Genomic DNA, 12,623 nt, shown 5'->3' on the forward strand with positions numbered 1-12,623 from the left:
AGACGTTTCACCTCTCATCCGAGAAGCTCCTTCAGTTCTAAGGGTCAAATGGTGGAGAGTCACTGAGAGACCCCAGATTTAAACCCAGTGGGAGTTTCCCCCCAAAGAGGGACAAAGGACCCCCTGATGATCCTCTACCTAATCACATGAGCCAAGGTGTGAAAGCGGGTGTGGGTCACAATCAGCCAGGGTTTCGGGTGAGCTCCTTGTGAAACCTGGCCCTACCCTATCATGTGATTTCCTGAGGTCAGATGGCCCAGGACGTGTGTGGGCGTTAAGGCGTCTGGGAAGGGATCTCAAAACTGGATTATAGATGGCAGACAGTTGGTGTCGTAAACCACCACCTCTGTTCAAAGATGGTCACTCACAGTGGACGTAAATGGCTTCTTTCACTCCTCTTTCAAACCATCTGTCCTCTCTGTCCAAAATGTGAACGTTGGCATCCTCGAAAGAGTGACCTTTATCCTTTAAAATCTCCTGAGTTTCTCTGATACACCGGCTACATAGGGGATGACTGAGAACCTTCACAGACATCTTGGGCCATTATTGTTTTCACTGTACCTTTTGCCTCTTGGCGCGATTTTCCGAAAACATAAAGTGTCATTCCATCTATATGCAGATGACTGCCAGCTTTATTTACCTTTTAGTCATTCTGATAGTCTCCCAAGTCAACCTCTGCTTGACTGCCTTAGTGATGTTAAAGCATGGATGGCAAAAAACTTTTTAAATTTTAATGATCGGAAGACAGAAGTGATTTTATTTGGCCCAAATCGTTTTTCTCATGCTCCAGATGTTGATCTTGCAGCTTTGACTTCCCAACTAAAGAGTTCGATCGCAAACATACAGCTGGTCATCTTCACCTACCTTTGATGACCACATAAACGGGGGGGTAAAATCAGCATTCTATCACCTCAGACGTTTAACGAAGGTTAAGCCCTTTCTTTTCAAGAGTGACTTGGAAAGTGTTATTCGTGCCTTTATTACTTCACGTTTAGATTATTGCAATTCTCTTTTAATAGGGTTGCTGCGGCACGATTTTTAACTGCGGCATGATTTTTAACTGGCAGAAGGAAATTTGACCACATCACTCCGATTTTGGCCTCTCTACACTGGCTTCCAATTGAATTTAGGATCCGTTTTAAAGTCCTTTTATTGGTTTTTAAATCTCTAAATGGTCTGGCACCTGTTTATTTGTCTGACTTGTTGAAGCCCCATGTCCCCATTCATTCCCTTCAGTCAGCTGAGCATTTGTTGCTTTCAGTCCCAAAGTCACGACTGAAACTTAGAGGAGACCGAGCGTTCTCTGTTGCAGCGCAGATGCTTTGGAATAACCTTCCTCTCCATATTAGACAGGCTTCATCAGTGCCAGTTTTTAAGTCCTTATTAAAAACCTATTTTTATTCCCTGGCTTTTAACTCTGTGGGTAACTTCCCTTTCTTAAATTTTATTGCTATGTCTGGTTTCTGCTATCTATTATTATATTTATATTTGTATTGTACAGCACTTTGGTCCACCAGGTGTGTTTTTAAAGTGCTATATAAATAAATGATGATGATGATGACAGAACAGGAAGGCTGCTGAGCGAAAGGTAATAGTAAAATGAAAATTTCTGTCCATGCAGACACATACACATATGTTTTTCAACAATTTATTTTAATTAATTGCTGTCATATCAGAAACAGACTGGATGCAATTGGCAACTTGACCCCACTCAATTGCAGACCGACTTTGCCTTATGTCAACATTTATGGCGTCTTTTAGTGACGGGTTGGTAGAAATAACTTACTACCGCAATACTAAGTATAATGCAAAATTCACAATAATATCACTTTGTGAGTGAAGTATTGTGATAATATTGTATCAGTGATTGAAAACGTCATTATCACGTCATTTTGTGTGTATTTGTATAACTGGCATGGGGAAAAAATATAAAAATACTGAAACCTTATTTTGGGGCAAAGTCAACAAAGATTTGAAGTGATTTTAAACCGATTTGATGACTTCAAAATAACTGCTCAAGTATCTGGGCAGAGACAATGTTCCTGCTGATTGCAGAGACTTGCTACTTAAATGACTTTGCTGTCCATTCAGACCTTTAAGCAAAATTCTAAATTCTGTTACTTAAGCACAAAAGTGTTTGTTCGGCTCTTGTGTGACATTGTAAAGTTGAATCTAACATGTACTTTAAACACCAACAAGAAACGCCGTATAACAAACAGTGTTCTTAGCCTAACTCTTGACGTTAATGTTTTGCAGCTGCTACACTGACAGAATTTTCAGTCCTGAATATTGTTTGTATTAGGGTAGGCAGGCTGTGGATCGTGACCTGGGGGGGGGGCTTGGTGGGGTATGATGCATCAGAGATGCACAGTTGCCCCGGTAACCAGGAATTAGTAGACTTATGTTTGTGTTCTCGTGTCACAGCACTCACTTCCTCAGCACGGCAATCTCATTCTCGATGCTGCTCTCCTTCCCCTTCAGAGCCTTCTTAGGGATGCATTTCACTGCAAACATACGGCTGGTCAGCTTCTCCTGGGCCAAGACCACCTCTGAAAACGCCCCTCTGTGAACACATGCAAACTCATGTGAGTCACGAGCAGACTTGTACATTTAAATATATATAAAAGACTGAAAAAAAGGTCAATAATTTCAGTGTCAGACAAAATGTATCTGAATATTTCTTATGTATCTCTTACAAAGACAAGCATGAAAAAACATAGATTACGTATTTGAGTACAAAGTTTTAATGTTTATCAAAAATATACTCCAGTTAGCACTTCCGCTTGAAATCAATTTTGGAATCTTCTGTCTGCTTTATTTTATATAATAATGAGCAAACTGTGTGTCCATCCAATAAAAACAGTACTTTACAAAAAAGCAAAAAGATTTAAAAATAAGTGAATTCAGCTAGTTTTCCTTTAAGATTCCATGTGCAGCAGGTAAAGTCTGATATTAACAGGCGGAAAATTACAATGAGATTGGATCTGCCAAGTGTAACGTGAGAGCACTGGCATTTTATTTTTTTTATTAGCTCAGAGCGAACGAAAAATAATTTAAAAGTTTTGTGTCTCATTTTATACACACAGACGATCCTCAGTAATAGTCATGAAACTGGAATTAGCCAATTGGAGGATTCAATCCAGATCCATCTTCCAGTCCTTGAACGAGCGTGTGTGTGTGTGTGTAAGTGGGCATTTGTGCATGTGTGCGTGCGTCACGAAGACGAGCAGCGTGATGAATGAAGATGAGCTTATTGCGAGTTAATCTGCCTGAACCGGGTGTTGACTCCTGAGTCGATCTGCCCTCAGCTTCACAGGCGCATTAGAGTAAACAAGGGGAGAAGAGATAAGAATGCATGTCTTTATCTCATCTCTAACCTCCTCCTCTTACTGTCCAACATTCTGACTACCTGCAGCTGACACAAATCCGAACTTTATGAAGTCTTCTAAAAGCGCAGCTGTATTGAATTTAGGAGGATAAGCTCTCTTAAGGCACTTTATGATCCGTGCTATTTATCTGAACTTTTAATTCCACATCCTCATGTGCAAGATCCCTAGTCACAACTTCTTTTACCCTTCCGAAATCGAATCCTTAGCAAAACTTTGCATCCAAGGCCCTAAATTTATATAACATTGGCTTGTTGGCGACGTTCCATCTAATGCTTTCATGCTGCCCAAACAAATCGTGTGCCAAGTAAGATGAAGCCTCGGAAACCCTGCAAGGCCCCTCAAAGCCCCTCCTTGATGAAAAAAAGGACCCTGTGTAGCCTTTCGCGCCCTTGACAAAGTATCAAAAGAAGCTGTTATTGAGCTATTTTGCTGCAGTTTACAACATGACTTCATTACTTATTCCTAACTACTAATTAGCCCTGACACTGAGGAAGGAGCACTCATGACAAAGTAATGAAAGAGTAGATTGCAATGTGTATTTTTCTCAAACTTGGACAGGTGAGCAATCACAGTTTTACAGTTTACCTTCAAGAAACCCTATCGAGTAATATATCATATATCATTTGCCCTACCCAGGGAGTTGCAATCTGACTGATCTCGTTCTGTTTGTAAATATGATCAGAGATGGGCAGTAATGCGTTACAAGTAATGCTTTACTGTAATCTGATTACTTTTTCAAGTAATGAGTAAAGTAAGAGATTACTACTGCAAAACAAGTAATTAGATTACTGTTACTTTCCCGTAAGCATGCTGCGCTACTAAACCGTGATTTTGTTTGTGAGAGTGTCTCATGACACTGACGTACGAGTGTGCGACGTCCGTGGCAGCAACAAAGGTGTGTTGATCAACAATGGCTAATATGGAGTGCGGGACAGAGTATGGCCATGCAGCGATAAAAGCTGGGAAGTACTGACATTACTTTGAGTTTGATTCCTTAAAAAGTGACAAAAACATTAGCGTCCACTGTACACTGAAACTTCTTTCTACAGCGAAAAATTAAACTCCAAATCTGAGCAAGTGTCACGACGTGTGGAATTCAATAAAGGACCCATTCTAAACTAAATATGTAAACGGCTGAATTAATGAACAAAATATTTACACAAATTTGCTGATGTTAAAGGGCTTTTAAGTTTACATGGATCAAAACTCAGCGCTTTCAAGAGGCTTTTCACAATAAAAGCATTTTTTCTTCATCTTTACAATGGCTAAAAAATTACTTCCACCTTGGGTTTGTTTTCATACCGTCAAACACCACATTAAACCGTTATTACAGCATCCCCGTTTTTTAATCCATATGTATTTTGCTGAGTATTTCTGGGTTTTAAGCATCACTGAGAGTGCAAGAGGATGTTGTGAACGGGCTTCCTTCTGCATCAATATGTTTGTGGCAACATACAGAAATCCCTTGGGCTCCCCGAAGCGCATTCAACAAGCTGTCCATCAGCCACAAACTTGAGTGCAGAGAAAAACGGTTTGTCACCATCTTTCCTGCAGTCGCTGGGGCTTGGTGTTTTTTCTCATGCCTCTCAGTGGGAATCATGTTTCTTCTCACTTGTACTTCCTCCTCCTCTCTCTCCCTTATCTCATCCTTTCTGTCTGTCATCTCATGCTTCGAACATATTTTACTGCAACAACTGATCAAAGTGATAAAAAATGATGATCTGTCTGACTACCGATTCTCAGTTGACTATGTGAACAAAAGAGAGACCTGCTTGCACTGATAATGGCGATTGTGGGTTTTGGTGACGTCAAAGCCAGACAAAAACAAGCAGGCCGTGATGTTTGTATTGTTGCTTCATTCAGTCAGAAGTGCTTAGAGCCTTTCATCCACAACCCTCAAAGAGAGCTATACATGAATGAACATCCAGTGCAGCATAAAACCACAAAGAGACACGTATATATACACTGTTAAGGCCACTCTCACGCACTGCCAGGCTTGTTTGAGTAAGAGCATTAACCTGCACTTAACATTCCTTTGTTATAATCCCATAATAATGGCTAATATCAAAATCACAAATAAACAAGAGCGCATTAGCCGCATCAAAACTATAGGTTGTAAAATGATACGGGACTTTCAGCTAAACAAGCCAGGTGCTCCCATTCTATGATAATTGTTGGCTTTAATTTTCTCTCACACTGATAATCTTTCTAATGCTGCCAACCATTAAAGCTTGTGTATTCAACATTTTTATAGTAACAATGAATCAGAGGATTGTGTCATTAAGGGGCCACTTATATGTCATGGAAACAGAGATCTACCACCCAAAACTGCTCTTTTCTCATTGTTTTAGTTTTGTAGTCTACAGTTCTATAACTTTATTTATGTATTTATTACATTAAACACTGAAATGATCATGAAATAAAATTATTAAAATTAAAAATAAACCTTATCACAACCCGGCCATATTTCTTGAGAATGCAAACCATTTGATACATTTGAGTAAAGATCCCGTTTTATATAGTAGTAAATCATCCAGCATGGTTGTTTAGCTAGCTAACAACTCCTACTCTGTGATCCAAATCTGGTCATGTCTTGGTTGAAGAAACAAGACTCCTAAATTTAAGGTTTTAAAATGGTAGTTCATGAACAATGGGTAACACTGTGGCCTTCTTTCATATACAGACTATGTCATTTTATTATCACTCCATGGCAAATTTGTTCTCTAAATCAAACTTTTCTAGCTAAGCCAGAAAAGCCGAATCTTTATTCCTACTATGCCTCTCACTTTCTAGATCAACCAAACTGATAAGCCATCAATGCTTTCATGGCAACCGATAACCTACTACACTAACGTGAACAGTTGAATGATCACATTTTGTTTTTACAGGCAGAAACACATGTGCATGCTGTATTTGTTCTTGATGATTATTTTGCAAAATCAAAATTAAGCTGAACTGCAGGAGAAAGGTCAGAAGAGAGAGCTGAAAATGTGACTGGAGGCAGAATGGACCTCATCACTGTAGTTCCATGCAGTTCCACACACACCACTACCAACAACAGCAGGAAATCAGCATGGTCCACTTCACATTTCGTCAACTCTAAATTCATTCACACACTAAGGGATATGTGGGGTTCATTGACTGGAGGAAGGGGAACCTGTCTAACATCTGGCAGCTGAGCTCACACGATGGGCTGTGTTTGTACATCTGTTTATCCCAGGGCTTGACTAGCAGGTAGTCCCCAGTTTGCTGTTACCTGCGGCAACAATAATTGCATTTCCTCCTGCAGGAACTTGTGTAATTGTGTCAGTCGAGCTCCCCTGCTTCCTTCAGTGCACTGAGCGGGAAATGTATTGGCAGCAATGGTGTGTGCATGGGTATGTTTCTCCACTAGATCACATATCCAACAGGGAAACAGTCTGTCTCACGTGCACACATGTGCACCTCAACCCACACACACAGAGTGTATGATAGATGTGTGCGTGTGTGTGTGTGTGTGTGTGTGGGGGGGGGGCTGCTAGGACAAGCTGACAAGGTGAAAGAGTGTCTCATTTAAACTGACAGGAGCCATCAGTGTTTGTCAATGTCAGGCTGAAAATACACTGATCTAAAGTTGTTCAGTCATCACATTCATCCATGTTTTGCTAAAAGCACCTAGTAAAACTGCTATAAACAGATCTCAGATTTCCACTGGTGTCTTTCTTTTTGGTGTTGGGGACACTATTTCCAGGTCCCGCAGCGGGGTTGGAAAATTTCGATGGTTTCAAATGTCTGAAACGGCACTGGCAAACATTAGGTGTGGGTTTCAGTCTCTTTAAGGCTGTTCTCTCAGCTATTATGAAAACAATAATGCACAGAGAAAGAAAACTATTATTACAAGAGAAACCTGATCAGATTCCAATGAACCAGCAACACCAGGTTGGGGTTTGAGTGAAACAGAGAATGTGCTGACAATGGTGATGCTCATCATTGTAGCTGCTTTGCAGGTATAATGTTCAGCATGTTCAGAAGAATGGTTGGCTCATTATAGCTTGTGAACCAATTGGATGTCCTAGATTGTGTTTCCAATGTTTTGTTGAGGAAATCCTTCCACGTCCACTGCAAAAGTTTGCTGTACTGGTGTGTTTATGGGTGTAATGCCATATTGGTCACTTATAGACACAGAAAGTCAGTCTGGGAAGGTGAGCTGACCCAGCTCCACTGAAAACGTATGACATTTACACAGATAGGGAGGGGACAGTGAAACAAATGGATGACATGATCAAAGCAAAAGGCTAAGTTAACCAAATTCTTTTCAGTTACCCTGTAGAGTCACTACAGGTCACAGAGGGACTGGAGGTTGTTTTTGCTAACTTCAGTCATTTAACATTTCCCATGTTCTAACTAACTGTCTGCTCTTTACTCAGAAGGTATAAAAATGGGTGTAGCTACCGAGTTTGAAAAGCAAATCCAATGTGCAAATTCCTTGGACCTGCATTCTTTCTAATCACCAGTAGGGGGTGACTTTTGTGGCTCCAAAAAGACATAAAATGGCCCCCAGCTGCCCCACACTGATGAGTTTATGGTCTCAAGTTTCAAGACTTACTGAATACAACATGGTGTCCCTTTTGTAAATTGGCTAAAGTCGGGTGTGCAAATATTAGTCAGTGTTTATGGGCTTTAAGTCGGATCTCATCCTTACTAGTCTGGTCAAGTATCAAAAAGTCAAAGCTCCAAAAACCGGACTTTGCAACCCAATGGGTTTTTGTCCCCCCAGCCAAAAAAAAACTACAACACCAAATCCAAAAAAGTTGGGATGCTTTTTTATTTACATTTCACAAACCATTTTAACTTCTTGGAATTGTGGTTATAAACTCCGCATTTGATAAAATAAACACAGCTCAGCTTTTTTTGTGGTTTATTTGGCATGATTCTCAACAAGGTAAGGTACAGCAGACTTGCAACAACTCTGACAATCTAAAATGTCACTAATGATAATTAATGACAATGAATTCATTTGTGAAAACTGTCAACACATCCCTCGGAGATTAGGGGAAAACACAAACTTCTTCTCATGACAATATCTCCACTGCCTGCACTCATCTCAAGTCCTCATTGCTCCAAAGCTTCTCTTCCCTCATTATATTATTATACCAATGCTGTATCTCTGGAATACAATCTCAGTTTTACAGATTTTATTCTTCTTCTATCTGAAGTCGAAATGCTCCTGAATGTGAGCAGTCCTGTTTGTCAAAATGAAAACTACAGGCTCAATAAACATTTATCCAAGAAATTACAAGTGCAGTTGAATGAGAGGAAGTGTTACAACAAAAAGCAGCTGGGAAAGAAGCTGTAAGCTCTCATTCATACTCTCTTACTCTGTCTGTGTGTGTCTCTCTCTCTCTCGCACACACACACACACACACACACACACACACACACACACACACACACACACACACACACACAGAGCAGGATAATGTCAGCTATGGAGGTCGGTGCTTGCCCGATCAATAATTAGCAGTTTAATCAAAGCAGAAGTGGTTGCCTCTGAATTGACTAATACACACACACATAACAGAAGGCCTGATAATGACAGAGCATGGACAAGGACAATTATACGGCACGAAACTAACGTCATCACCGGCAGAGCACAAACGCATGCACCATTATTTGCATGTGGTTTGAATACAAAGTAATCTGCTTGAATTATGTCTCACTGTCTTGGTGGCCATTCAAAAAAGAAAAAAAAGAAAAAAAAAGATTACCACATAGAGGAAGCTCATGACATGCAAATGAGAAAAAGAAGGAAACCCAGAGTGGATAAAAAAGATTAGACAATAGGAGAAACTGGTCGATAAAATGTGGTTGGCACATAGGACGTCTGGACTGGTGGAGTTTGGGAAAGAAGCCATTTGTCTGTTCAGGGCAAATATTTCACCTGAAGTAAAATTCACTGCTGGCCAGCCGGCAAAGTCGCTTTGGCTCACTGGGATTCCACCTCATGATTTTGTCACTGTTTATGCAGGTTCAATGAACCAGGAGAAAGAGGATGGGGAAGGGGCAACAACAGGATGTGATCTCACTTTGGGTTTGACACAGTGACAGTTGGCTTTGTTTTGTCGTATTTCATTAATTTAGGCAGAAGTACTTCAATCCAAAGGAAGGGAAAGTTTGTATATCACTGTATTTTGGCTCACCACTCAAAGGGACTGGCAGGTCAATAAATCTAGCAGGCCTAGCTGGATACTTTGCCTATCCAAATGACTATAATGTCTTTTGTTTCAGAACTGCATTGATTAGCAATAAGGTATTACTTGTCTTTGAGCTTGAGCACAACTTGAGTGAAGACCCATTACGTGTTCATTTTGTGTAGTAAATTCTGACTAATATTCTAGGTGGAGTAGTGTAATGACTCACCATAGACTAAACTTATTGGCCCTTCAGCCCTAGGAGCAAACAACCATGCAAGCCTTAATGCAAATGCAAGTCTTCAGCATAAAATTTATTTAACAGCAAATATGTCTGCTGTGAAAGGTTTTGTTATGTGTGAAACTCTGACACAGTCAAACTATTCCGGAAGGTAGTAGAGACGTTCAGCGGGGTTAGCAGATATTTGGCGGATGTTCATTTTGGCAATGGTTGTAGCATCAAAAATAATCTCGTTCTGTTATTTTCTGTTGCTTCTTAGAATCTTGGCGTTGCTTTTAGTTGCATTCACAGCTAGTTCAGATAGCATCTGCAGAGCTCAGACAAAAACATGCTGGCTGTGAATGCAGCCGGGGCAAAGTCTTTATCCGGAATCTGGAGAAATCACCTCAGAGATGAATTCGATGATGTGCCTAACAACACCCTAACAACATGTAACAACAAAGGCCCCAACTACTTGCTTTTTAAACAGCTGCTATATCTGCTACAGTAGCTTGAAAAGTTTAAAAGTAAAGTGTCTGTCAGCGTAAAGTGAGACACTTCCTTTGTATCGGCCTCATCCTCGACTGCTGGTGCCAGATGGATGTCCCAACCTGAGTTTGGTTATGCCAGAGGTTTCTTCCTCTTAAAAGGGAGTTTTTCCTTCCCACTGTCGCCAAGTGCTTGCTCATAGGGGACCACCTGATTGCTGGGCTTTTCTCTGTATTATTGTACAGTCTTTAACTTACACTTTACACCTCGAGTTGACTATTGTTGTGATTTGGTGCTATGAAAATCAAACAGAACTGAATTAAACTGTGGAATGTAGTTCTTTACTTGACAATTTCAGAACATCTTTCAGCTGCTTTTATCTTTCTTTTCTTCTTCACAGGGTTCTCAACAACAGATGCCTTTCCAGACATAACCCTCCAGTAAGTTATGTCTCCTTCTGATCAAGGGTTTGTCATGTTAAACTAATGTAACTGTCTATTTAATTAATTGGAAGCATCTTAGGTGGAAACTGTCATTAGAATATTATCCATAGCTTTAAGAACAGATTGAACTGTTTTTATGTTGTATACGTATATGTTGTAGCTCAGGAGGTAGAGCAGGTCACCTACTGATCGGAAGGTTGGTGGTTCGATCCCTGGCTCCTCCAGTCTGCATGCCAAGTATCCTTGGGCAAGAATCTAACCCCAAGTTGCTCTCCGATGCATCCATCAGATGCATCAGTGAATGTCTTTGAATGTAGTTAGAAAAGCACTCAGTTTAGAGTCAGTGCTTGTGAGAATGGGTGTGAATGTGGCATGTTGTATACAGCGCTTTGAGTACTCTAGGAGAGTAGAAACGTGCTATATAATAATCAGTACATTTACCATCTATGTCCCAATATGTTTTGAAATTTAACAGAAATGAATTCAACATTTAACTTTTTTCTATTAATAGTTTATGTGAACATTTAAAATTACTCTTTTTACAACAATATTGACAAAGGAATTACATCACAGATGATTATTCATTTATTTAGTTTTTTAATATTGCTGTTGTCCTCTGTTCAATTTGTCATTTACTGGTGATGGTGTACCTTCTGTCTCAGACTATCAGGTCTCAGCATGAATAATGGAATAAAAAGACCTCACGAAGCCTGAAGCAGTTTCAACCAGAAATTTCCCAAAAGACGTGGACACATTTTTTCTGCTTTGCTCCTCTGGCCTAACAGAAGCAATATTTTAATTTTTGATACAAAAGGGAAAAAAACTGGACATTAACAGCTACACAATATAACTTAGCTGATCAGTTATTTTATGTTTTAAATTCAAACGAGACAAAGAACTGTAACTTCAGCATTACAGTGTGCAAACATTTCATCATGCAATATCCCACCAAATTTATCAGAAGACCTTGTGTGGGGTTCTGACCCACAGGCAGAAGGCTGCTGATCTGAGTCACTATGGCAACGGGAGGTAGTGCATGATAGATGAGGATTTTATTATGACTGTTGTCTAAATGAAATGGAGCAGAAAAACAAGTCAGGTGAATACAACAGACCCCCTGTTTTTGCTTTTTCAGCAAAACTTCTCTAGCCTAGCTTGTCACCATATGTTAAAGACATAAACACTCGGAGTGAAAGAGAGCTGAGGAACCTCCTTCCATGTGTCTTCCTCCCTGTGTTTTGTGTGTGCGCGCTATATGGCTTTGTTGCAGAGCACGTAGGCTTAAATAGCACTGTTGCCACGGCAGCAATTAAGTGCCAATTATAGTCTGTATTCTCACTGTGGCTCTGACAGAAGAAGATGAAGACAAGAGACAGAGAGCGCACTGAAAGAAAATGCCTGTACAGTCTTCTGCGCAATTAAGACCAAAATCCATCCTTAGATACAAGAAGTTGCCCCGACAGGGTAAATCCAACCCACTGTCAATTTGGGTGTGAATAATTCACTCTACTCCACCACCAACAGATGGATCATGCATCCAACACTCTGTAGGACAAATATTAGGACAACATTCACAGGAACACATGAACCCTGTGAGGTTACTTCAGCTCTGCATCTATAGCAAGCAGCTAATGAAAACAGATCAGTTGTCATAGCACACCACTGCTTTGTGTTTTTCTGAGCCTCTGAGCCAGGATGGGTTGAGCAGATCTTCTCTAACCGTGTGGGGTGGAGTCTGGAGTCTTGCCACTCTCCGGCCAGTTTTGCTCTAGCCCGTTTTTCTCACTGGTTCAGCCGGTTTATGACATCATTGATATCTCCAGAGCAGGATTAACTGGAAGCCAAAATGGAGATTTCTGCTCCTGCTGAGTGGTAATTCGGCTCTCCTATGTTATTTGTATGAATCTCTGGG

General features: G+C 40.4%; 1 protein-coding gene across 1 annotated transcript in view; it reads right to left on the reverse strand.

Moving 5' to 3' along the window:
- camk1da (calcium/calmodulin-dependent protein kinase 1Da) overlaps nucleotides 1–12,623 on the reverse strand; it is a 69,851-nt gene that overhangs the window by 34,014 nt on the left and 23,214 nt on the right. Inside the window, exon 2 of the mRNA XM_082511113.1 lies at nucleotides 2,432–2,563. Coding sequence (XP_082367239.1) covers nucleotides 2,432–2,563 — 132 coding nt within the window. The remainder of the gene's footprint in view (nucleotides 1–2,431; nucleotides 2,564–12,623) is intronic.

This window comes from Aulonocara stuartgranti (assembly GCF_965226115.1).
Source record: "Aulonocara stuartgranti genome assembly, chromosome: 17".
NCBI classification, from domain to species: Eukaryota; Metazoa; Chordata; class Actinopteri; order Cichliformes; family Cichlidae; genus Aulonocara; species Aulonocara stuartgranti.